The sequence below is a fragment of the Theobroma cacao genome, chromosome 2, assembly GCF_053813885.1.
Source record: "Theobroma cacao isolate CCN51 chromosome 2, ASM5381388v1, whole genome shotgun sequence".
Taxonomy (NCBI): Eukaryota; Viridiplantae; Streptophyta; class Magnoliopsida; order Malvales; family Malvaceae; genus Theobroma; species Theobroma cacao.
Genome location: NC_142640.1, coordinates 2,631,723 through 2,657,417, shown reverse-complemented (window position 1 = coordinate 2,657,417; position 25,695 = coordinate 2,631,723). Strand labels below are relative to the sequence as shown.

General features: G+C 35.8%; 1 protein-coding gene and 10 pseudogenes across 1 annotated transcript; all 11 read right to left on the bottom strand.

The window, feature by feature from the left end:
• Positions 1-1,294: 1,294 nt before the first annotated feature.
• On the bottom strand, positions 1,295-2,085 carry LOC148763918 (auxin-responsive protein SAUR68 pseudogene; annotated as a pseudogene).
• A 1,687-nt stretch (positions 2,086-3,772) lies between these two features.
• LOC18607458 (auxin-responsive protein SAUR63 pseudogene) lies at positions 3,773-4,600 on the bottom strand (annotated as a pseudogene).
• Positions 4,601-5,525: 925 nt separating this feature from the next.
• On the bottom strand, positions 5,526-6,813 carry LOC108660991 (auxin-responsive protein SAUR63 pseudogene; annotated as a pseudogene).
• A 365-nt stretch (positions 6,814-7,178) lies between these two features.
• On the bottom strand, positions 7,179-8,064 carry LOC18607456 (auxin-responsive protein SAUR68 pseudogene; annotated as a pseudogene).
• A 2,930-nt stretch (positions 8,065-10,994) lies between these two features.
• Positions 10,995-11,645, bottom strand: LOC18607455 (auxin-responsive protein SAUR67 pseudogene; annotated as a pseudogene).
• Positions 11,646-12,822: 1,177 nt separating this feature from the next.
• LOC18607454 (auxin-responsive protein SAUR68 pseudogene) lies at positions 12,823-13,311 on the bottom strand (annotated as a pseudogene).
• Positions 13,312-14,653: 1,342 nt separating this feature from the next.
• Positions 14,654-15,252, bottom strand: LOC108660787 (auxin-responsive protein SAUR68 pseudogene; annotated as a pseudogene).
• Positions 15,253-18,549: 3,297 nt separating this feature from the next.
• LOC18607452 (auxin-responsive protein SAUR68-like) lies at positions 18,550-18,969 on the bottom strand. Its single transcript, XM_018114833.2, has one exon. The coding sequence runs from the start codon at positions 18,958-18,960 to the stop codon at positions 18,550-18,552; it is 411 nt and encodes a 136-aa protein (XP_017970322.2). The 5' UTR covers positions 18,961-18,969.
• Positions 18,970-20,407: 1,438 nt separating this feature from the next.
• On the bottom strand, positions 20,408-20,833 carry LOC18607451 (auxin-responsive protein SAUR68 pseudogene; annotated as a pseudogene).
• Positions 20,834-22,384: 1,551 nt separating this feature from the next.
• On the bottom strand, positions 22,385-22,834 carry LOC108660865 (auxin-responsive protein SAUR68 pseudogene; annotated as a pseudogene).
• Positions 22,835-24,252: 1,418 nt separating this feature from the next.
• On the bottom strand, positions 24,253-24,684 carry LOC18607450 (auxin-responsive protein SAUR68 pseudogene; annotated as a pseudogene).
• Positions 24,685-25,695: the final 1,011 nt, after the last annotated feature.

Below are 25,695 nucleotides of genomic sequence, written 5' to 3'. Positions count from 1 at the left end.
ATGTAATTAATTATATTAAAAATATATAAAAATTAAGATAATTAATAAAATATTTATCTATTCTCTCATGCCTAATAAATATATATTTTCTCTCACTTTTCCATCGTTATTAATTCTCAATTATTTATCTTATTTCTCATTAAAAATATGTTAAAATAAAAAATAATTAATAAAATGACATATTCTCTCACTTCCATAGTTATGTGCCTAATAAATCTTAATTTTTTATCACTCGCTTAAAAGGTTTTTTTTTTAAATATAAAGAAAATGGATTTGCATATGCTATAATTTATTTTGAAGAAATTGGATTTAAAATAAACATAGAACTTAAATTGGATCTTAATTGCAACAAAAAAGGCCTTATTTGAATATTTCATTTTAAACTTTTGAAGTTATTTAGCCACCATTGGTTACAATAGTTACCTCGAGCTTAAAAGGAGATACAAGTTCTAGTTGGATATATATAAAGAAGGAAATTTGATGTCTCGTTTGATGTCATTTTTATAATTTTATGAAATTTTTTTATATTAATGTTATTGTTATTTGTTTGTGTTGTTTATTTGTTACTGTTACAAAAAAGTTATCAGAGGAAGACAATCAATTACACCAAAAAAAAAAAAAAACTACGAACCAAGCTGCCTACTAAAAGATGGATGCATGAATGGCAGCAGGGCTTTTGAGATAGGGAATGATTCCTAAATTGATATGCTCGGGCCAAGGGACGTCAACCACAAGACTTTTCTTCGGGGTGGAGTGAAATCTGGATGCTATTAGTCAAGGTAGTATACTTGGGTTATAGTTTCTTTTGTGTAATTTGTTGTGATTTTATGTAGCTTTTTGTCTTTGTGTGGTTTTGATGTAATTTTTTGTGTGTAATTTGTTACGTTTTTGGGTCTCTTTGTGTGATTTTAATGTATGTTTTGGTATCTGGTTTATAATCAGTTGATAATTTGATGAATGGGTAAGTACATCCGGATTAAGATTTGTTGGTTATTTGATGAATGGGACAGACTTCTGTTTACTCAAGCGCTCGATTTCCCCTTGATAATACTTTTGTTGTTTGGAATAGTACTACTCTTTGTCTCTCCATGTTCCCTTGATAATGCTTTTGTCATTTGGAGTAGTTGTGTATTACTCTTTTTCTCTTAATAACTTGACTTCTTATACCCTTAGAAGTTTTTTATCTACAAAATTTAAGATTTAATTATGACATGTAAGCTTTTCAAATTGATAAAATTCACTTTTCAAAAAAAAAATTTCAAAGAAAAAGATTGAAATACTTTCATTATATACTGTAAATTGTACAGAATTTGGGTCCGTTTACAAAATGAGAACAAAATTTGCTTTAGAAGCTGCGGACTAATTGGTGTTGGTGTGTTGCTTGTTGAATTAGATTTGAGGATGAGGATGAGCAGCGAGTGCCAGATAAGGACCTCAGCAATGCTTTCACCACATCTTCAGTCACATGCTGTTTGATCAAAACAATTACATATTCAATAAAGGCTGCATCACAAGGAAACGTAAGAGGGCCGACGCTTGGTAGTCCAAATTCTTCTTCCGCCAATGCGAAGAGCTCTGTAACAATTCTGCTCCTTAGATATTCCAAAGGAAGCACGAATCGTATCTGATCAGCACTATACGCAACAAAGTGACCCTTCTCGACAATTGGTGATGATGTGCTGCAATTATTGGTGTTAACGTCGACTCCCGAGGGCCTTGGCGATGTGATCATTTTTGGTCTAATCGCAGCCATAATTTGCCATTTCCTGGCCAACTTGATAAGCTTCTTTGTACTGATCATCTTGATGCTATGGGAGGTAATTTAAGAAAGGAAAAGAATGAAGAGAATTTTAGATCTTGGGAGACTGATATGCTAATGTATTGCTGTATGGGATGAAGCAAAGAGACTGGGTAACTTACATATATACATATATTCATTATCCAGGGACATGCACTTCAATGAAGATGCCTAATGTAGGGAGTAGTGGAAACCAAACTAAGAGATTTGTGGATGTGAGGGACTAATTGTGGAAGTGGGTTTGTCTAGAGCAATGATAAGGTTCATGTTTCCATAACCATGTGATGAATCAAGGGAAAGGGGAGGTCTTGGAAGGTGGCCATGCCTTGGTTTTTTAAGGCAATCGTCATCAGACACATCTTTTGCCTAGTGGGAGTCAATTTGAGACTAACAGGTCCTACCCAGGTTCATCGAAATTGACCCATCAGTGCTTTCTGTGAAAATTATATCAACTATTTCAGGTAAAATCATGAAGCTGGCTTGGCATGTTCAAGACAAAACATGTTAAGCGTGTCCCCACATATACCTAACAAGGAAAGCCTGTGGTTCAAAAGAAGCTTGTGTTCATGGGGTTTCTGCTTTTTCGAAAACAGAAATGAGGAGGTTAGATTCGATGTCTATCTGCACATTGCACGCTTAATTTGAATCATAATGTAAATCACAACCCTTTCTCCTGAAAATTAGTATGCCTTGTTTACAAGCCCTCATGATATCAGACCGTAGAGGGTCCTGGTGGAGCAAAGGAGTCCAATAAATTCATCTTTGCACCTTTTTTTTTTAATTTAAAATTTTTAAAAATAATTTTTACAAACTAAAATACAATAAAGAAGCTACGTATTTAAATTGTTGGTTTGGTAGTAGCTTTATGCCAGTTATTTTTATTGCATGTTATAATAATTTAATTATTTGACTTGTTTCGGTTTTAAAAATTGAAAGAAAAGACATAAGACCCTTTAAAAGAGAAAAAATTGACATAATATTTAAAATAGCTTCTTAATTATTCTGAAAATTTTGAATAAATTTTTATTGTTTTATTATGATCAATTAAATTTTTTTATTTTATTTTGGATTAAATAAAATTTTATGATTAAGAATTAACTAATTGTCATTAATCAAAATATCATTTATCTTTTTATATCACGTGATGTGGATATGACATACTGATATGTCATAGTGGATGGTGATGCGATATGATGACATGATCATATTTTTTTTTATCTTCCACAATAACATTACATGGGTATAAAATGATAAATATTATTTTGATTAATAATAATTAATTAATTATTAACGATAAAAGTTTATTTGATTCAAAATAAAAATACAATAACTCAATTAAATGCAATAAAAAAATTTATTTAAATTTTTTTAAATAATTCATGAATTTTTTAAAACATTATTTCAAGAAATTTCAACACATTAAGCTTGCTCCTATTCCCCCCAAGTCCTAAGGCGGCATTGTCCTCAATATTAAATGATAAAAAAGGGTTATATTAACAGCAAAAATTCCTAAAAGGGGGTCTACTGTTATCTAATATACCAGTGACTAAGGTCAAACTTTTTCTTTTTATTATGAAAGGTCAAACTTTTTTAATTTTTGATGTGTTGAATAGTTTATCCATTTGATTTTTCAAAAAAGAAGTATTTGAAAAGCACTTTAGTTAGAGCTTTTGAAAATTATTAGTAGTACTTAGAAAATTTTAATTCATATTAAAATAGGTCAAAAGTGGGACTTTTGACTAGTAAAATGTTAAATTGGACTATCATTAGGGTACCAAGGTCAGAGAGGGAGCAATTATTTATAGAAAAAAAAAACTTAGACTTATGCTTCATCAAATTAATTAAATATTCTAGATAAGATTAGTATTTCCAAGCTTATCTTTGAAAGTAATTAACCCTTATGTGTTATTTGTAGGGTAGAAAACTAGCAAGGAATTAATTTCCAAGAAGAAAAAAAATCAAATCAAATAAATATAAAGAAAAAAATTTCTCTTTCCTTAATTGCCTTAAATATACAGTAGAGCTGCTCGATTGATGACAGAATTGAAACATTTTGCTTTAGAAGCTGGAGATTAAGAATTGTTGGGTTGTTGATTGTCGATGAACATATGAAGAAGATGAGCAGCGGCTGCTAGCTATGGAGGTGAGCAATGCTTTCTCCACATCTTTAGAGGGTCGCCCTCTGATCAAAGTAATTACATATTCCATAAAGGCTGCATCACAAGGCACCGTTAGAGGACCACTGCTTGGTAGTCCAAATTCTTCTTCCGCCAAAGCGAATAGCTCCCTGACAATTTCATTCTCAAGATATTCCAATGGAAGCACGAAGCGTTTCTGATCATCACTATACACAACAAAATGACCCTTCTCAACCGTTGATGATGTGCTGCAACTATGTGTGCCGACAGCCCCGGAGTTCGTGCTGGACGATGTGATCCTTTTTCGCCTAATGGCAGCCAGTTTCTGCCATTTCCTTGCCAATTTAATAAGCTTCTTAGCACTGATCATCTTGATACTGTTAGAAAACTTGGGGAGAAAATTAGAGGGAGTAAAGGAGGAAGAGACTATTTGGATATTTGGATACTGAAAACTGTTGTTCGATGGGGATAAAAGCAATGGGAGTGGATTAAGTATATATATTCATAAAGCAAGGGACAACTGCTTTATTGAAGATGCCAAATGCTGGGATTCTTATAAGCAAAGCTACGTGATGTGTAGCTGTGGCGGATTGATTAGGAGTTTGATGTGTCTTAAAGCAGTGTAAGTGGTTCAATGATATGGAGGTAACTGAGACACTTTCTCGGATGTGGGTACCCTATGTAGAGGGCTCATGCTTATCTCATCTTCAGGTTTGGGTCGTGACCATGCCTTGGCTCTATCAGGCAATCAAGACCCCCTTTTTTTTCCAAGTGCGTGATATGAAACGACCGGTCCTTAGTCTTCTGTGGACAGTGGGCTCTAATATGCTTGTAACTACTTCAGGACAACCTATGAAGATGCCGTCCGGAGGAATTGATGGAGAACTAGGCATGTCTGTCCCCACATAATTTGGATATCATACCTAACAAGAAAAATATGTGGATCAACAAAATCCTGCTTTGTTGGAGTTTATAATTTTTGAAACTGAGAAAGAGGTTAGATTCAATGTCTATCTGCAGACTGTTTCTTGCTTTTGAATCATTATTTAAAGCAGACCCCTTTTGCTGTATAACAATTGGAATGCCCTGACCAAAAGGCCCCAAGACGCAGACCACAGAGGTCTAGCTGGACAGCTAGAAGCATCCATTTCCATAGCTCTGATAATGATAGAAGCACCCATTTCCAAAGGAATCATAATCATACCGTCTGCAACATGGGTTATGAATTTTACTTATCAACGTTAATTCAGCACCTCTTGCTCAACAAAAAGGTGATTGGTTGGATATCAGAAAACACCGTTAATATCTTGTTAATTTCAGCAGTTTATGCTTCAAATATAGTCAACTTAGCGATAAATGTGGAAGAATGGGATGGAATTTATCTTAGATAAATTACTAATTCTATTATTATTTTACATAAGTTATATTTGATTTATAATTTTTACGTAATAAATAATTTTGAATAATAATTCTTGTTATTAGAGTAAAAATTAAAATTTCCCATGATAGAAGCTAATTCCGAATTTGTTTGCAACAATGTGGCTTGGCTTGTTTTAGATAATGCCAATAAAGACAAATAGACAACAAAATAAAAATAAAACCCCAATTTTCATTAGACTTCAGATAAACCTCTCAATTGTACAGAAGTATCATTCGGTTACAAAATTGAAACATATTTTGCGCTAGAAGCTGCTGATTAGTAATTGTTGATTTGTTGCTTGTTGATGAAGATACGAAGATGATGAGCAGCGACAACTGGCAATGGACGTGAGTAATGCTTTCTTCATATCTTTAGTTGCATGTCGTTTGATCAAAGAAATTACATATTCCATAAAGGCTCCATCACAAGGCAAAGTGAGAGGCCCATTTCTTGGTAGCCCAAATTCTTCTTCAGCCAGAGAGAATAGCTCTCTCACAATTTCATTCTTGAGATATTCCAAAGGAAGAACGAAGCGTCTCTGATCAGAACTATACACCGCAAAATGACCTTTCTCAACAGTTGATGATGTGCTGCAACTAGTTGTGCCAACATTTCCAAGGGTCGTCTCGGACGATGTGATCCTTTTTCGCTTAATAGCAGCCAGTTTCTGCCATTTCCTTGCCAATTTGATGAGCTTCTTAGCACTGATCATCCTGTTACTGATAAAAACAGGGAGAAGATTGTAAAACAAAAGAGGAGAGACTTTGAGATAGTAGGAAACTGAATGCTGTTGCTGTGTTACGAGTTGGCAATGAGAGTTGGATGAACATATAATCACAGAGCCGAAGACAGTCCGGTTGATGAGGCCACCTTTGCATGGTTAGGTAGGAAGCAAACCCATGTGACAGAAATCTGTGTAGTTAATTTGGAGATGGGCATGCCTAGAAGGCCATGGAACTGGTTTATCTGTATGTTAACAACGCTTCTTGGGGACGCTTTCTTACAAGTGGGTTACCCTGTGTTGGCTTCGCTTGTACATAATCATGTGATAATTCAACGAGTTGAGGTCTGGGTGGTGGCCATGATTGGCAGCCTTGGCTCCCATTAGTGAATCGTCAATTTTTTTCTCTGCATGTATGGTTTGAGAGATGCTGTGAGTCCTTTTTTGGAAGTTAAATACATTATATAGCCTTACTAGGTTGGGGCAAGTGCAAGACCAGACATGTTGTACCAACATGGACCAGATGGACTGTACCTAACAAGAAAAAATTGTGGTTCAACGAAAGCCTGCAGGGGATTGCAGTTATAATTTCGAAACAAGATTCCCCAAAAGTCTCTCTCCAGGCTGTCATGCTTTTGGGTCATAATCCATTTCACTTTCCTCTTGTTTCTAAATGGATGCAAGATAAGGCCCCGCAGATCATTCTAGGCTACAAATTATGGGATCAAATTTGATGGATAATATCTGGCTAAGCTGTTGAAATTTTGGGTTTTTGTTTCTGCACAAAGCTTGGTTCATGGAGTTTGGCGCCAAGCAAGACTGACTTTAACGTGTAGAAGAAGATGGTCACGTATTACGAGACCCAGTTACATTCAGTTTTTTAGTTGCTGCATCCATGCTTCCCAAATGGATTTGGGTCTTGGTATTAATTCTCAGAAAAGGCGCAACTACGAACTCGTGTTGGTATTAATTCTGATGTTCATTTGCAGTGAGAGGGTTTAATTATTATTATTTTTTTCCTGTGAAGTGAATATGTAGGACAGTATTGTTAATGTTGCAGTGTAAAAACAAAAGGATAATTGCCATGACTGGGCAGACAGCTAAGCATGAATCAAAATCTGCAGCTTTCTCATTATATATCTTAATGTACATCGTTTGCAAAATTGAAAACATATTTTGCTTTAGAAACTTCGTACTGGAAACTGTTGGCTTGTTTCTTGCCGATGGAGATCCGGTGAGGATAGGCAACGGTCACTAACTACAGACATGAGCAATGCTTTCACCAGTTCTTTGCTTGCTTTCCTTTTGATTAACCCAATTACATATTCCATAAAGGCTGCATCACAAGGCAAGGTGAGGTTGCCGTTGCTAGGTAGTCCAAACTCCTCTTCTGCCAAATTGAACAACTCCATGACAATTTCGTTCTTCAGATACTCCAAAGGAAGCACAAAGCGCTTCTCATCAGCACTATACACCACAAAGTGACCCTTCTCGACCATTGATGAAGTGCTGCAGCAACTATTTGTGTCATCATCCCCGGTGGTTCTTGAGAATGTGATTGTTTTCCTCTTAATTGCTGCCAGATTATGCCATTTCCTTGCCAACCTGATAAGCTTCTTAGCACTGATCATCTTGTCACTTTTCTAAAACAAGGGAGCCAGAATATTTTAGGGCAAGAGAAGGAAGAGACTTTAAGATCTTAGGAAACTGAAAAGCTTTTGTTGTGCTGCGGTGATGGAAAATGCAAATTGGATGAATATATATATACATATACACAAATCCAAAAGAAGTAGTTCTTCGAATGAATCAACTCATTGTAGGGACTCGAAGGGAAGCAATACCATGTGGTTTGAAAATTTGAGCGATACATTTGGGGAGGTGGCCAGTTGGGCATGTCTGGAAGATAATGGAAGCGGTTCAGTCTTCTTTTCAACATCAAATTTATTACAGTTGGCCGAAATTGGCATGTGCAAAACCAGGCATCGTAGTACCCACATGTTCTGGATATATGACCTAACAAGCAAATAGGTTGTGGTTCAAGTATACCCTGGACTGATGGGGTTATATAATTTTTGAAACCAGATTATATTGCCATGAAAGACTAGTTAGAGTGCAACGTCTCCATCTCTAGGCTTATGGTTTTAGACATCGTAATCTGCTCCACATTCATCTGTCTGGTAATGGTTCCAAGAGAGATTGATAACAGCAGAGGTCTTGGTCGTCAAACTTTCTGTACTGATGGTTTTGAATTGTGGGGAAACATTTTGGGTAGCATATCTTTTCATGCCCAGACAATCGACTCCAGAGGTTATGTGTACGGTACGTACTGATCAATTTCAACTATATATTAGTCCTCTTGTATTATTTATCCGTACTGTTTTTGTGACAATGAGAAATCATTTTGAATAACTTAAGAGTAAAATTTAAAATTTCATATTATAGAAACTAATTTCAAATTTATTTGTAATGATGTAGCTTGTCTTGTTTAAATAATCCTGATAAAGACAAATAGACAATTAAATAAAAATAGTATAATACTCAAATAAGTTTTTGAATTAAAAAAAATCACTTAAACGTTTATATTTTTTTAGGTTCAATTAAGTTACTGTATTTTAATTTTGAATCAAATAAGACATTTTTACTAGCTATTAACTAATTTATGTTAATTAGAATTACAGTTATCATATACATGTTACATAATCTATCATTTGACATGTTGGCATATCGTTTTAGAAAATGATACTCCTACGTGGTAGATGATGTGTACAAAGATGTTGTTGATTGAATTTTTTAATTACCGACTTAGATTTTAATTTTTTAGTCTCGAAAAACATTTTTTAAAGGTATGAAAATAAAATGAACTCAACTGGAAGAAGGTAAACTTAATGCCTGAAAATTTACCTTTTAAGTGTGAGTTTTGTGTGGTAGAAGTAGAATAACCATATACAATAAAAATTTGAAAATTAAATAAAAGTCCAGATAACCTTGCCTTACATCGGTGGATACTCAGTGAATTGATTTCGTTAGTGCAAAATACAATTAATCATTAGACTTCATTATATCTTCGAGCTTTATCACTTATAACCTTTTTGCATAAAATTAATGAGGCCAAATAAATTTTGTAAGGACAGTGGTACTATTACAAGCTTTGAAACTATTTTAATTTTTTCTAGTTTGACCATCCAACACTAGGATCATTTAGGAATTTTTATTTAAATCCTGATAGGTTACCGAGAATGGTTTATTGAATTAAAATAAAAGTAAGGGTATTACTTGAACACAATAAAACTAAAAGAATTTAATTGACTTTTTTTTTTTTTTTTTTTATAATTCAAGGGTTTATTGAGGACTAACCATCTTGATAAGCTTGTTAGCACTAACCATCTTGTCACTTTTCTAAAACAAGGGAGCTATAATATATTAGGACAAAAGAAGGAAGAGACTTTAATATCTTAGGAAACTGAAAAGCTTTTTTTGTGCTGCGGTGATGGAAAATGGAAATCGGATGATATATATATACACAAATCCAAAAGTACTTTGAATGAAGCAACTCAATGTAGGGACTCAAAGGGAAGCAAAACCATGTGGCTTGAAAAATTGAGCTATCGTTTGGGGAGGTAGCCAGTTGGGCATGTCTGGAAGGTAATGGAAGTGGTTCAGTCTTCTTTTCAACATCAAATTTATTTAATTTTGGCAGAATTGGGCATTTGCAAGACCAGGCATCGTAGTACCCACATGTTCTGGATTTATGACCTAACAAGAAAAAAGGTTGTGGTTCGAGTAACCCCAGGATTGAAGGGGTTATACAATTTTTGAAACAGGATTGCCATGAAAGACTACTCAGAGTGCAGCGTCTCTATCTCCAGGCTTGTAGTTTTAGACATTGTAATCTACTCCACATTCATCTGTCTGGTAATGGTTCCAAGAGAGATTGCTAACAGCAGAGGTCCTGGTTAACAGCAGAGGTCATACTTTCTGTACTGAAGGTTTTGAGTTGTGGGGTAACATTTCTGGTAGCATATTTATCATGCCCAGAGGAGTAGGCACCGAAGCTTCTGTGTACGGTTCGTCCTGCTCAATTACAACTATGTAATTAGTCCTCTTGTACAAATTCAGTGACTTTCTTGTGTCATTGATTTTGCAGATCGAGATTATTGAAAAAGTTACAAAATTATGTCATATTTCAGTAATTATGTATTTAATATTTCAATAACATGGTAGATACTGAATATCTGTATAAGTTCCATGCGCCTATAATAGGCTTAAAATTAGTCCTTCCTTTACAAATTCAGCGGCTTTTACTGGATAAATACTGTAATTGGTTAGACATCAGAAGATATGTACTAGGTGACCTGAGATGATATCTTTATGCAACTAGCTGGGCTTGGACAAGTTGAGTTATAAACAAAGTAATGGAATGACAACAGCTAGAGCCTGTGAAATTTGAAGAAGCTCATCAAAATGGTCAAGGAAGTTTTACAATGCGGCTTCTAGGGGGAGTAAAAGGGGAGTTTAATTATCTCCTATTGAGAAAAAAAACACTATCATGGCAGATAGATATCTGAGTTCCTGTATATTCTTGGGTGTGTTCTCCTTTCTCTGATACAATTAGTCATAATTCTATTCAGCCCTGAGAAAACCCAAATCTTAATGCTTTAATCCCAAACTATCTGGTCTCTGAAAAAAAAAATTGAGTTAAAGAATTCCAAACTATCTATCCAAAGATGACTAGATGAGGTGAGTCCAAGCCAATTTGGGAGCTAAACCAGTTTGGCTTTCATTTGATGATTGCAGGGGTTTGTGCCTTGCTAATGTGAAAATAGGACTAAACAATTCAAAGGGTCACTTTGCTTATGTCAAATTGTTGATATAATATTGCACGATAAGAACTGCTGCCAAGACTAAGACAATTAAACATGAGAAACAAAAATCCTTGTGTTTTCCGTTATATAATTCGATCTACAGTGATGTGAATCAACTACAAATTGAAAAGAAAAAATGATTCAGAAGCTCCATATCGGCAACTGTTGGCTTGTTTCTTGCTGATAAAGATATGACGATGAGCAACGACCACTGGCTACAGATAGGAGCAATGCTTTCTCCACATCTTTACTTGGTTTCCTTTTGAGCAAAGCAATAATATATTCCATAAAGGTTGCATCACAAGGCAACATGAGAAGCCCATTGCCCGGTAGTCCGAACTCTTCTTCTGCCATGTTAAATAGCTCCATGACAATTTCGTTCTGGAGATACTCCAAAGGGAGCACAAAGCGCTTCTGATCTGCACTATACACAACAAAGTGACCCTTCTCGACCACTGATGATGTGCTGCAACTGTTTGTGTCAGCATCCTCAGTGGTTCTTGGAAATGTAATTCTTTTTCTCCTAATTGCAGCCATTTTTTGCCATTTCCTTGCTAATTTGATAAGCTTCTTAGCACTGATCATCTTTCTTTACTCTAAGTTTAGTAGGAAAGACTTTGAGATGAAAGAAAAAGAGGAAGTTTTTTTTTTTGTCTTAAAACTTTGATTTCGAATGCAGTTGTTTGTGCTGGATATGGGGCAGTGGAATGGATGTATATAAAATCACAAGGCCAGAGACAGTCCCCTCAATGAATTAGTAGAATGCATGTATTCAATGGAAACAAAGCCATGTGATGGGCAGTTATGGGGAGTAATCTGCAAGGTGGCATGTTTTCTTTTATTGGATGATTCATGCAGACACATCTTTATCTATCTGCCAAGTGGTTTAACAACAATATGGTCCAGTATTGCAATTATATTGATTCATAATCAGTTGATCACAGCTCCAGCAGACATTTAGGATCCTGTTTAGATGAGATTCAGTATTCTGAACAGTAGTAAGAAATCTTCTCTCAAGCAAATTGCCACCTGTCTCTTTTCTCTCTCTCTTTCTCACCCACACAGTTTCATGACCTTCCTGTCACTTGTCCATGGGGGCAAATCTATTCCATGTAGTTCTCAATGCAGATTTGAGGGATGCAAAACCATGTGACGGTAGGAGAGAGAATACCTGATGTGTTGATCAGTCCTATTAGTTTCACTTTGCTATTAGCATAGGGAGCTTGAATGTAAAGAGGGTTTGTAAGGCCAAGTGGTCCTGTTATCTTATATGAAATAAACCGTGATCGGCTGATCCACATGATCAAGGAGATTATTTCTGGAATATGAATATCTAGGATGACAGCAAGTGTGAAGTTTTGTTGCTGTTTACATGTGTTTGTTACCATACTTGTCTGTGAGGTGTAAAAACAAATTTTATCAGTCAGTCCAAAACCTGCAAACTACTTCATTCTCCTAGACCTTTTCAAAATTTGCACAAAAAGATTTTCTCCGTTACTAAGTAGATGTGGGATATCTATGGGCCTCTGAATCTGTGTTAGGGAAAAAAGTAATGACCAACTAATTAGTTGTTGATCTTTAATCTTCCTATTTGCACAGTTTCTTATATCATCCTCTTGGGTATAAGAAATTGGTGGGGCATATTATATAAGATAGCCTGAGTATATTTAACTTGAAAATTAATTGCTGTGGTCTTATTAAACTTCAGTCAGAAGAAATGTTAAGTGCTGAATTTGTTGGATGCCATACCTCATTTTTTGTAAAGCAACGATATACTGTCAACAGATTTTCAAAGAGAAACAAATGTGGGGAGAATTAATTCGTTTTCCCTGTAGAATCAGTGTAAAATAGTGTATCATTACAAAATTTGACTACAAGTAGCTTTAGAAGCTGCAAATTAATGATGGTTGATTTCTTGATTCTTGGTGTAGACATGAAGATGATGAGCAATGGCCACTGGCTATGGATGTGAGGAATGCTTTTTCTACATCTTTGGTCAGTTGCAGTTTGATCAAAGAAATTACATACTGCAAAAAGACTGCATCACAAGGCAGTATTAGAGGTCCATTGCTTGGAACTCCAAACTCTTCTTCTGCCAGTTTGAATAACTGTCTGACAATTTCCTTCTTAAGATATTCTAGAGGAAGCATGAAGCGTTTCTGATCTGCACTATACACCACAAAATGACCTTTCTCAACGAATGATGATGTGCTGCAATCATTTGTGTCAACTTCTTGAGACATCCTAGGCAATGCTATCTTCTTGTGCTTGATGGCACCAAGCTTCTGCCATTTCCTAGCCAATTTGATGAGCTTCTTAGCACTGATCATCTTGTTATTTCTCTGAAATGAAAGATTTCAATATGGAATTTTGAGAAGGAGAAGGCGTTTAAATCTTCTTAGGATACTGATACACAGCTTTGGTGGGTTGAGGGAAATGAAAGTAGGATGACATATATATATATATATATATATATATATATATGTATATCAAGATAGATTACACAATGCAGGGGCTCAAGAGAAGCAGAGCCATGTGGTTGGAAGATGTGTGTGTTGGTGAGATAGGGATGTTTACTTTCATCAGACAGCAGCATGACATCGGTGGAGCATGTATTCAACTTATCATTTTCTTAACTTCCTATCTATCAGCCAACAATCTTTAAAAAACCATGTATAAAAGCTGTAGAAAAATTGGTAATCAATGAGAATAGGATAGTTGGCAAAAGTAGGCAAATTGGGATATCCTTGTTTCAGTCTTCATTTGACAGAAGAAATAATTACTACTGGACCTACATGAGTACATGCCTATGAAATAAGATTAGTTAGCAAGAAAAAAAGGGACCTGCAGCTCATACTGTATACTTTTAAGATAAAAATCTTCTACCAATCAAATTTTAACTGAAGCATGTATTTTCTTATATGAGCCTTGCTTTTGTTGCTCATTCCTTTACTTTCTGATGCATTATACTGTGTAGAAAAAGTCAATTCCAAATTTTATTTAATTTACTAGTTTACAAAATTATTCCCCCAAGAGTCACATGGAAGAAAAATAGAAAAAAACAAAGTGTAAATGAAGCCAACAGGATGCATTGGGACTAGATGAAATATCAAAGCTGCTACATTCTTTTTTAGGACTAAAGCCTCTGGACAAAGCGAAGGAAAACAAAAAATGATGGAACTGAAGAGTGCAGTTACATGCACCATAACTTCACAGAGCCTTGCCCCAAAAACTGAAACTGGATGGTCAACTCTTCTTGTCTGATTGGATAACCCGAAAAATACATGCATATGTTTCATCTTCTGTGATGTAAACTAGATTTTGAAGACTTCTCTTTGACCTTGAAGTTTCATACACTGTTTAGAGGTTAACCTTTATATCTATGAGGACAAAGGTTTCCTTGTTTTGGAGATTCTATACAACCAATCTGCAAGCATTTTAGTACTTATCAGTTAGTTAATTGAAGGAGATGAAGGGCACAAGGTGAAGCTTTTCCCCAATGGCCTATGTCCTAGAAAAGCTTGAGGAGTTTGATGAAACAATATATACTTGATTAGTTAGCATTTTACGTCTGATTAATAGAATATTGCAGTAGGCCCCAGAAATTTTTGGTCTTCGTATAAATGAAAGGTGACTAAACTAATTGTAATTAAAATAGCAAAGCCAGGCTCATTCATCCATAACAATTCAAGATAATGGATCCATAGAAAATCAAAATAAGTTGCTCATTCATATTCACAGAACAGAAAATCAAGTACTCAGATTGCAGGTGTCAAAACTGTGACTTGCATACAACAAGACTAGAAGAATTCATCATGATTAGTTCAATAGCCACAAATAAGGGCTTCTTGGTGACTCTGTCCTAGAGAAGGTGCTGAGCAATGACATGTTGTCAGGGTGGTGAGCAATGCTTTCTCTAGATCTTCAGGCACACATCCTTGAGTGAAAGGCGTGATATACTCCAAGAAGGTGCTATCGCAAGGCAAAGTGATCGGTCCATCAGCTGGAATTCCAAACTCTTCCTCAGACATTTTCAGGAGCTCTCTGAAGAGATTTGTATTGAGATATTTCAAGGGAACCACAAATCGCTTCTTATCAGTGGTGTAAACAGCGAAATGGCCTTTACCACTGGTGGCTGCTGGATCTGCATCCGTGTTCTGTTTTGGAAATGAGATTCTCCTACGCTTGATTGCAGCCATTTTCTGCCACTTCCTTGCCAATTCAATGAGCCTTTTTGCATTGATCATTTTAGCTGAATGAGGACTCTTAAGAAACCAGTACAAAGAGATCTATTGCTGAACTTGAAATTTCTAGGAAGGATCTTTTCTGCTGTTATGCTTTAGGCTACAAAGGTCAGTTGATTTTATAGAGTCAGTAGGATAGACAGCAGTTGATGCTTCTGCTTTGTTGTGAGGTTGGTAGGATGTAAAGCCATGTGAATATTGAAGCAAAGAGGTGGTTAGACTTGCATGTATGTTTGTTATCTACAACCATGAAGCAAAAAAACCTTATATGGTAGGCCATTGTAACTTGTTTATCATGCGTTTTGTTTATTTCCATGGAAACACCATTAATTGTGGATTTCTGCTCAAGATATCACCCTCACCCCATGATGTAAATAATTTGTCTCATTGACATTGCCACTTCCTGCAAGGACTGATGAATGCACTCAAGAAGAGTGGAGATTCAAGCTCTTAGATCAGAGAGAAGGTATCAAAATAGGCATTTTTATGTGCACAAGGTTTAATGTATTCCTTCCTCTGTAGCTTTGCTCGACAGAATCGTTTCCATGTAGCTTTCCTGCATTGTGACTTTCTAAGGGAAAAAACATGTGATTCGTTAGAGTGGAATAGATGTTTCAGTAGCTGACATGTTCTTGTACATCTGACTCCTATTAACTAACTGTGATTATTCAGATATAAACTAAGACCGATGTCAGGAATTTCTAAGAGGGAAATTTGGGAGGGTTATGCACTTTGATTCTCAACATGACAGGGTTTGAGTTCCATAGTATACATGTGCAGAGATCATCAATATAATTAAATATATTACTACAAAGATTTCTTCTGGGAATAAAACAAGTGACAAGACAGAGGCCGAGTAGCCCTGCCATAATGAATTATTTATATCAGAATAATTTTGGTTTTATCTGATACTGGGAAAGGAAGATTCAGATAGAATGAAAAATGGAAAATGAGAAGAAAAAACATGTTCTGACCAAGTGGCTATGCCATGTTGCCAGGCTAAACTATTGTCTTGAATCATGATTGTGATCAGAGTTCGTTACCCTGTATGTACTATTCTTCCAGAAGAATAAGCACAGTGGGCAATATTTCTTGCTTTTTTCATTTCCAGACTTGATCATATCAGATCATTGAAGTCCATTTGCATATGTGAAAGACAAATTGTGTCTGGATCAGAACCCTCCTACAGGCAATATCACCATTCTGCCAAGCCTATCAGGATGCAACAACATAGTTTAATCATGGTGCAAATCTGATAAAAAAATATCAAACCGTAAAGGGGCTGTCTTCACTTGTTACTGCTGAGATACGCTAAGGGAACGACACGGCGCTTCTGATCTGTGGTGTAGATGACAAAATGACCCTTTTCAGCCACCGATGATTTATCATCACTGCCTGCAATGACTTTTGCATTAGCCATCCCCTGGAAAGAAATCCTTTTCCTCCCCATGACAGTCATTTGCTGCCACTTCCATGCCATTCTGTTAAGTTTCTTGCTGCTCATCGTTCTGGCTTTACTCTCTGTCTGATAAATGTGTATCTGTCTTACCAAAAGAACCCTGAAAATGGTGTCCTATTGATGGATGGAAGCAATCAACTTGTTGCTTCACCTATATATATAAGGAAAGAAAAGCTCCTATACTTGAAGTTTTCCCAGGGGCGAGAATTTCAATGCAGAAGTACAGTAGGAATTATTATTTTTTTTTTGGGAGTGAACCAATTTCATGCATTGCATTGATATAAACTAAAGACTCACGAGAAGTGGGATCTTCCAACAATACTACCTGCAACTAAGTTTGTTCCCACATGTTAGTTAAAACCTATGTACTTGATCGTTGGACGGTCAAGCTCCAAAGTACAAGGGAAATTGTAAAGATTCCCCTTTGGGAGTTTGGAACCGCCTCTTCAAATTTTATGCTTATAGGCTAAATTGACATTGTTTAAACCAACTAACTTCTTTATCTATCAATTCATTACTATTATACAAGCAGGCAATAAAAAATGGAAAATAAACCTAATAAAAGAAGTTATTATAACAAAAAAATGAAGTAATTTTGTAATGATCCGAACCCAAATACTATAAATCTAGTAATTTTTTGAGTTTTTTTTTTTTAATAATTGGAAGAGAAGGATTCGAACCCTGCTCTTTAGGCAGAAGGATCATGCACCAATTAATAAACCAAATGCTCGAGTGTAGTAAATTTTTGAGTTTAAATCACATGAATCTTAAAAATTTAAATTGAAATTATTCATAATAATTGACTCAAACTTTGATATAAGTTTTAATGATTGCATAATAAGATGGAAGATGAAATAACACCAACTTTTATTATAAAATTTAGGGTAAAATATCCTTATTATTTAAGTCTTGATCGAAATTATATAAAAATCTATTGATTTTTAAAATGAACTCTTTAAGTTTTAATCGAAATTACGTGAGTGTCTATTAGTTTTCAAAATGAACACTCTGTTTCAAAAAAATATTTTCTGATAGACATGTAAGTTCAACAATTAATCAACTGTTAGTGTTTTTATCAATTTAATGATACGACAAAAGTAAAAAATAATAATTTTATCATTAATTAATTTTTAAAATTATTATTATATAATTTTATTAATTAAAAAACACCTCGAGCAACGGATTTCCCTGGCATATCGATTTGGGGTATTTTACCCAATCTATAGATGACAAACGTCATATATAAAATCCACTAGAAATCATATAACCCAACAATATTACTGTCGATACACATTAGCTAGTGCAAAATAATGGAAGATTAAATGGAGTAAACTTGAACCCCTACATCAAGACAAAAAACAAAGGCTTGATCAGGATATACTACTCCCTCTTCAGCTCACCAGCTCTGGCTTCCTCTACAAATAGTGAAATAGATATGAGTTATTCACCGCAGGTTGAATTGAAACAGAAAGATTCATCATCAACTCATTCCGCTCCCTCTCCATTATCTCTATCTTTTGCTTTTCCCTCCCTAGATTGCTGTTTGAGTTTGCTGTTTTCTCAAAACTCGTGCATGTATTCTAGTTGGATCGAGTCTAACTCCCGAAACAGGTGTGGTCATGACGCCTGTCCAGGGATATCAATGTCTTTTGCTCAGTTGTAGTAATCAGATGTATTTTGTCCAGGGATATCAATAGTCAACATACATGTGCAATTTACAATAACAATCTCTTTGTCCTTTAATTTACAAGAATCCTGGTATTATGTTCCGTTTCGGTACCCAGAAAACAAGTTGCTGGCTTCAACATCCTTGACGCAAAGCACTAGCTAAGATTGGCCAAGGGCATTGCGAACCGCCTCCGGTCTGGTCAGCATGTCCAAACAAGTGACTGTTAGTCATCATGTCCTTACGTACTGTATGATGAGAAGCGATAGCCAGTAATAGAACTGAGCACTGCTCTCTCCAAATCCTTAGCTAATAATCCTCGTTTCACCAGGGAGATAATGTAATTCATGACGACTGCATCGCATGGCAATGTTATAGGCCCATCACTTGGCAGTCCGAACTCCTCCTCAGACATCTTTAAGAGTTCCTGGAAAATGCTGTTTCTGAGAAACGCCAAGGGAATCACAAAACGTCTCTCATCAATTGTGTAGATAACAAAGTAGCCTTTCTCAACCACTGATGATTGTTTAGAATGACTTACAGCAGCCATCTTTTTGTAATTTGTCCTTGCTGAAGTAATTCTTTTCCTTCCAATGGCAGCTGTCTTCTGCCACTTTCTTGCCATCCTGATAAGCTTCTTTGTGGTAATCATGCTTGCTTACTTTATGTGTTGTGTGAATGGAAATCTTAGAGCAAGAAAATGAAATAAGGAGGTTGATTGGGATGTGATTGCTAGTGACACTGAGGGAAGGAAGTCAGTCTGCTACTTATACAGGAGGAGCAGAAATTCCTTGCTATATGCTCGACGTACTTGTGTTGTGAATTTCAATGCTGAAGCATGTAATTACTTCTATTGGAATCGACGTTTGCAACTTTACTATGATTCTTTGGATGCTAGTTAAGACCAGTTAGGGAATTCCAAGAGTGAAATTTGGAAGATAATGAAATTTCTCATGTCATATTAAATATTGTGCGAGTACTGAATTCATGCCTTGATGCTGTAAATTGACAAGAAGCAAAACCGAATCATATCTTCTAGAAATTTAACGAAATCACATGGTTTGTTAAACTGTTTTTGTCCATTCGAAGACTGAGGATAAAACTATGTAAACAAGAAACTTGCAGATGACTAAAACAAGGTGTGATAGATTTGGAACTTTAGGTAAATGGCACCCTTGAAGAAATTAGTAATATAATACTAATTGACTGTTGGAGTTCTATACAGAAGTCGAAGACAATCTGCTTTGTTGTGGTGGAATATTTAATAAAGATTAAAGTTAGATACAAGAAGATACTGAAAAACATAAGGACATTGGAAGAAGAAGAAGAAAACAAATGCATTGAAAGGTTCGCTGCTTCTGCCTTCACTTGGTCAGTCCCTGTCAGAGTTGGTTATGTTAAATATTGTAACTGCTATCAATTGCTGCTGCAAGTCCACAAAAACTTTGATCATACAAACTGTTAAACATTGTAAATGCTTGTTTCTGGCATGTTAAGAGACATCCAGAATAGAAATTTATATGAAATCTAATACTACTTCTAGTTTTCAGTTTTCATTATTCCGTCTCATGAGACAGTAGCAGAGAGAGAGCTATCAACTCATTTCAATTATCAAAAGTGCTAATGTTACATTTCACATATATGGTTACTTTTTTACAGAGAAACATCTTTGATAACCAGTACAGTAGTTTCAATCATGTACAAGATACTTTTCTCTTTTATATACATTACTCAGAATCCACAAACAACTGACTGTTGATCTGCATACCCTTCATGGATTAAAGTAGTTTATGATGAACAGCGATATATATTAAGGGAATTAGAACAATTTTCTTAAAACCCTTAGCCAAGCCTTGTTGGGTCGATGAACAAGATTATGTCTTCCTCAGAAAGATAAAAGGCAGTAGCAAGGGGAGAAATTAACTCGTTGTAGTTGTTGAAAAGGTCGACTGCATGTCATGAAGGCACTATACTACAATGAAACATCTTTTTGACTTAGACTACAGTAGCTTTAGTCATTTACAAGTTTCTTCTATTTTCTAGGGGTTGCAGAGTGTTTTACATGGTTAATTTACCCAGAACCCACAAACAAGTGACTGTTGGTCAGCATGTCATTCATGGAAAAATGTAGTGTATGATGAGCAGCGGTGCCCAGTCATGGAATTGAGCACTGCTTTCTCCAAATCCTTAGCTAACCCTCGTTGTACCAACAAGACTATGTAACTCATGGTGACTGAATCACACGGCAATGTTATAGGCCCATCGCTTGACAGTCCAAACTCCTCAGACATCTTGAAAAGTTCTTGGAAAATGCTGTTGCTGAGATACGCCAAGGGAATCACAAGACGCTTCTTATCCATTGTGTAGACAACAAAATGGCCTTTATAAGCGACTGATGATTTATTAGAACCATCTGCAGCAACCATCTTTCCGTTAGTCCTTGGTGAAGTAATTCTTTTCCTCCCAATGGCAGTTATCTTCCTCCACCTCCTTGCCATTCTGATGAGCTTCTTTGTGCTAATCATAATTGCTTGCTTTCCTGACAAAGTGATTGATGAATTAGAGTGGGAATTCTGTGGTGCGGAAGGGAAGGAAATATTGTGATATTTATAGACAAAGAGCGAAAAGGAACTTCATTTGTAGCTTTCCTTCCGCTGTGAATCTCTAAGCAAAAGGTTACGATTATTTCTATTGAAATAGATGTTTGCATGGACACATTTTCACTTGTTTGCCAGCCAACAGGCCTTTTCTAGTTTCTGTCTTGTAGTTTGAGGACGTAGTAGGTGTTACAAGTATTGAAAGGTCATATTCCTCTCTCACAACCACAAGAATAGATATAAACGAAAGAAGATTCTAAACAAGGCGAGATCCAGATTTAGTTCCATAACTTTGTTTTTGCTTTTTAAACCAATGTTAGTTAAAAACAGTTCACTTTAATCTGTTATGCTTTCTAGAAATGATCAATTTACTTGGAATGAAGTGAAGAAAAACAGCTAAAAAAACAATTTATAGTCCTAGACAAGGTTAAGATCTTGTGCTTTTCCTGTGAAGTGGTAACCAATGCAAACCGTTAACTAAGTTTTTATATTCATATGAATGCAAAAGACAAAGGTACGAGAGGAACCAAGGAGATTTAGAACAAGAAAGGAACACTTTGAGAAGTTCTCTTCTTTGTACCTTGATTTGCTCTGTCCCGATCAGAACACAAGAGGAACCAAGGCTGGTTCCCCTGCATCTCACTTGCCATAAAACAATAATCCTAACAAACTGCATCTGGCTTAAATAGCATCAAATTATTAATTTGGAGCCCTAGGAAAAAACTAAAGAAAGATAAAATATGGGCAATAAATAACGGAAAATATATATGCTGCAGTGACAGGAGGTTTGGAACTCTGCCTCTGCACATGGAATAATATTCCACTTGTGTTTGTTGCAGATCTTCTCTCAGTTTACCTATTCAAGCAACTAAAATTAGGCAATCGTGTAATCTTGATGGATGGCAAAAATCAGTTGAACATGTTTTCTGTCTAGTATCCGGGGCACCCTCTTCATATGTTAGAACAGCTGGTCTTTGGTAGGCCTTCTAGTTAGGATACAAGTTAGAGTGGTGGTGCAAAATTATTAAACTGCCTGAAATTAATAGACATGGACTAAAATGGACCTCCCACAGTTATGAATTCTGCTATCTAGCTCCATTGGCTATCCATGTGCATAACATAATCATTTTCTGAGATGGATCATGTTAACGCCCTAAGATTATAGTCACTGATGCTAGGAAAATATCATGTCAGGTTGGTGGATCTGCAGATAACATTTTAGAACTGAACCTAAGTTGTTCGGTGAATTATAAAGCAAAAGGAAGCTAACTTCCTGAAATGTTGCAACTGTATATCAAGGAGATAGGCAACAACTTATTTTAGTTCTCAATGATGTCTATTGCATTTTACAATGATACTAGGATTTTACAATGAAAAATACACTATGATACTTTGTATTATTTACACCTAGAAAGAGATTTAGTTTCTCTATGCTCCTTCCGTATACCACATTGTTTACATGTTTTAATGTCAATTCACTCAGAATCCACAAACAAGTAACTGTCGATCTCCATGTCCTTGATGAAAATAAGTATCTGATGAGCAGCGATAGGTTGTAATGGAATTGAGTACTTCTCTCTCCAAATCCTCAGCTAATCCTTGTTTCACAAGGGAGACAATGTAATTTATGATAACTGAATCAGAAAGCAATTTTATAGGCCCATCACGTGGCAGTCCAAACTCCTCTTCAGACATCTTTAAGAGTTCATGGAAAACGATGTTGCTGAGAAACGCCAAGGGAATCACAAAACGTTTCTCATCCATTGTGTAGATAACAAAGTCGCTTTTATCAACTGCTGATGATTTATTAGAATGACTTGCAGAATCCATCTTTTTATTAGTCCTTGCTGAAGTAATTCTGTTCCTTCCTATGGCTGCTATCTTCTGCCACTTTATTGCCACTCTGATAAGCTTCTTTGTGGTAATCATGCTTGCTTACTTTATGTGTTGCGGAGGGAAATCTTAGAGCAAGAAAATAGAAAGGTTGACTAGGATGTGATTGCTAGTAATACTCTAGGAAGGAAGTCGGTCTACTATTTATACAGAAGGAGCAAAAACTCCTTGCTATGCTGGCCGGCCTTGTGCTATGAAATTCAATGCTGCAGCATGTAATTACTTCTATCGGATTCTACATTTGCAACTTTGCACAATGTTCTCTGGATTCTAGTTAAGACCAATTAAGGGAATTCCAAGAGTGAAATTTGGAAGATAATGAAATTTCTTATATCCTGTAGAATATTGTATGAGTATGGAATTCTTGCCTTGATGCTGTCAATTGACAAGTAAGAAGCAAAACCGAATCATATCTTCTACAAGTTTAACAAAATCACATGGTTAGTTAAATTGTGCCCTTTTGTTGATCCACAGACTGGATAAAACTATGTAAACAAGAAAGTTGCAGATGACTATCACCAGGTGTGCTAGATTTGGAACTTTATGTAAATGGCATCCTTGAAGAAATTAGTAATATTATCACTAATTGACTGTTGCATTTATGTACAAGCTCAAAGACCATGAACTTTGTTGTGGTGGAATATTCAATAAAGAATTTTAATTAAATACATGAGGATACTGAACAACAAAAGGACATGGGGAACCAACAGAAGAAGGCAAAAAAAGAAAAAAAAAGCATTGAAAGGTTCTCTGCTCCCACCTTGATTTGGTCAGTCCCTATCAGAGTTGGTTATGTTGTGGATACACTGTTACTTACTAAGCAAGGTCGATGGACTGTAATACATCATGTTAGACGTTCTTTGCAATTTTCCTTCTTTGGCCAACGCATAGCATTCAATTCCTTCTATTTTTACTGCTAGGTAAACAAAGACAAGAACTTTGCATAACGTCTGGTTTAGCCCTGCAATTATTTCTTTATTGCAGGTGAAGTACAGAGTCCATTAATCAGTGTCCTGGTGGGAAAGATGAACTGTCCCAGAGACACCAAATAGGGTTCCCTTTGCATGAGTTAAGCAGCATGCAAACTTTTACTGTTATCACTAGCTGTTGCTAATGCACAAAAAATTTGATCATACAAACTGTAAAAAAACATTGTAATTGCCATTTCTGGCACATCATGAGTCATCGCTATAACTTTGATATATATGAAACCTAATATTATTGTAGTTGCATTTTTCATTATTTTGTAGATGAGTTCATGAGAAAGTAGCAAAGGGAGAGCCATCAACTCATTTTAATTATCAAAAGGTGTTAGTATTACATTTAACATAAATAGTTACTACCTTTTTACACTGAAACATCTTTGATAACCACTACAGTAGTTTCATTCATTTACATGATACTTTTCTCTCTTTCCCTGAATCATTTACAAGATTCAAGACTATACACGTTACTCAGAATCCGCAAACAAGTGACAGTTGATTTGCATGTCCTTCATTGGAAAAAGTTGTATCATATGATGAACAGCCATAATAATTACGGGAATTGAGCACAGCTTTCTCTAAATCCTTAGCTAAACCTCGTTGGATGAGCAAGATTATGCAATTCATGACAAGTGAATCACATGGCAATGTTATAGGCCCATCACTGGACAGTCCAAACTCCTCTTCAGACATCTTCAAGAGTTTAAGGAAGATGCTGTTGCTGAGATACACCAGGGGTATTGCAAAACGCCTTTTATCCGTTGTGTAGATAACAAAATGGCCTTTATCAACCACTGATGGTTTCTTACTAGCCATCATGTTTGAAGTGATTCTTTTCCTCCCAATGGCAGCCTTCTTCTGCCAATTTCTCGCCATTCTGGTAAGCTTCTTTGTGCTGATCATGTTGCTTGCTTTGAGATTAGTGGATTTATGACTTCAAGCAAGATTGAGAAATGGTAATTTGTGCTGAGGGGAAGCAATAGAACTGATGTTTATATACAAAGAGCAAAAACAACTTGATTTGTACCTTTTCTTTCTGGAGTGAATCTCCAAGCAAAAGCATGTGATTACTTCTATTTTGAAATAGATGCTTGCATGGACATATTTTCGCATGTTTGGCTCCCAACGTACTGCCTTGGTGGAGATCCCTCTTTTCTGTCTTGAGGCTTAAGGACGCAGAAGATGCTACTGCTTCTGCATAGTTATAAATTTCATTCTAACAACAATAAAAATAGATGATATAAAATAAAGAGGACATCTTAGCAAGTGGGAACCACCTAAAATGCTAAAATGCCAGCTGAAACCAAGCTAATTTCATGCTTTTTAGAAGTAATCAACCTTTTACTTTCAATAAGATCGTTATGGAAGAAGATGAGAATCCTTTACATGCTTAAAAAATGAATCTCTAATGATAAGGATGATGCAGTGAAAGGAGATAGGACAACCAGGAGCTATAGGAGTCCTATATGAGGTCATGTGCTTTGGTATTATGATGTGATTATCAATGCAAATCACTGATTAGTTACGTTAAAATACGTATTTAGCTTAATATGAACGCTAAAAGACAAAGATACATGTGGAGCCAACAAAATTTAGAGCAAGAAAATAAAAAGTGAAGCATTGAGAAATTCTCTGCTTTGTCCCTCAGCTTGCTCTGTCTCTATCAAAGTTGGTTATGCCGCGCCTAGTGTTCCTCAATAAGCATAGTTGGGGCATGTTATGTTAGATCCTTGTTTCTCCCCCTTGCATTTCAAGTTGCTTCATTTTAACCGTTAAATACCGATAAATAAAATTAGACTAACTTGCAACTGGCCTAGTGCTGAACTAAAGATTTGAACCCCAGTGAAAATCAGATTAGACAGCAAGATGGGGAAAAAATTATGTGGCAGCAGCATTAGGTATGAGCTCTGAAAC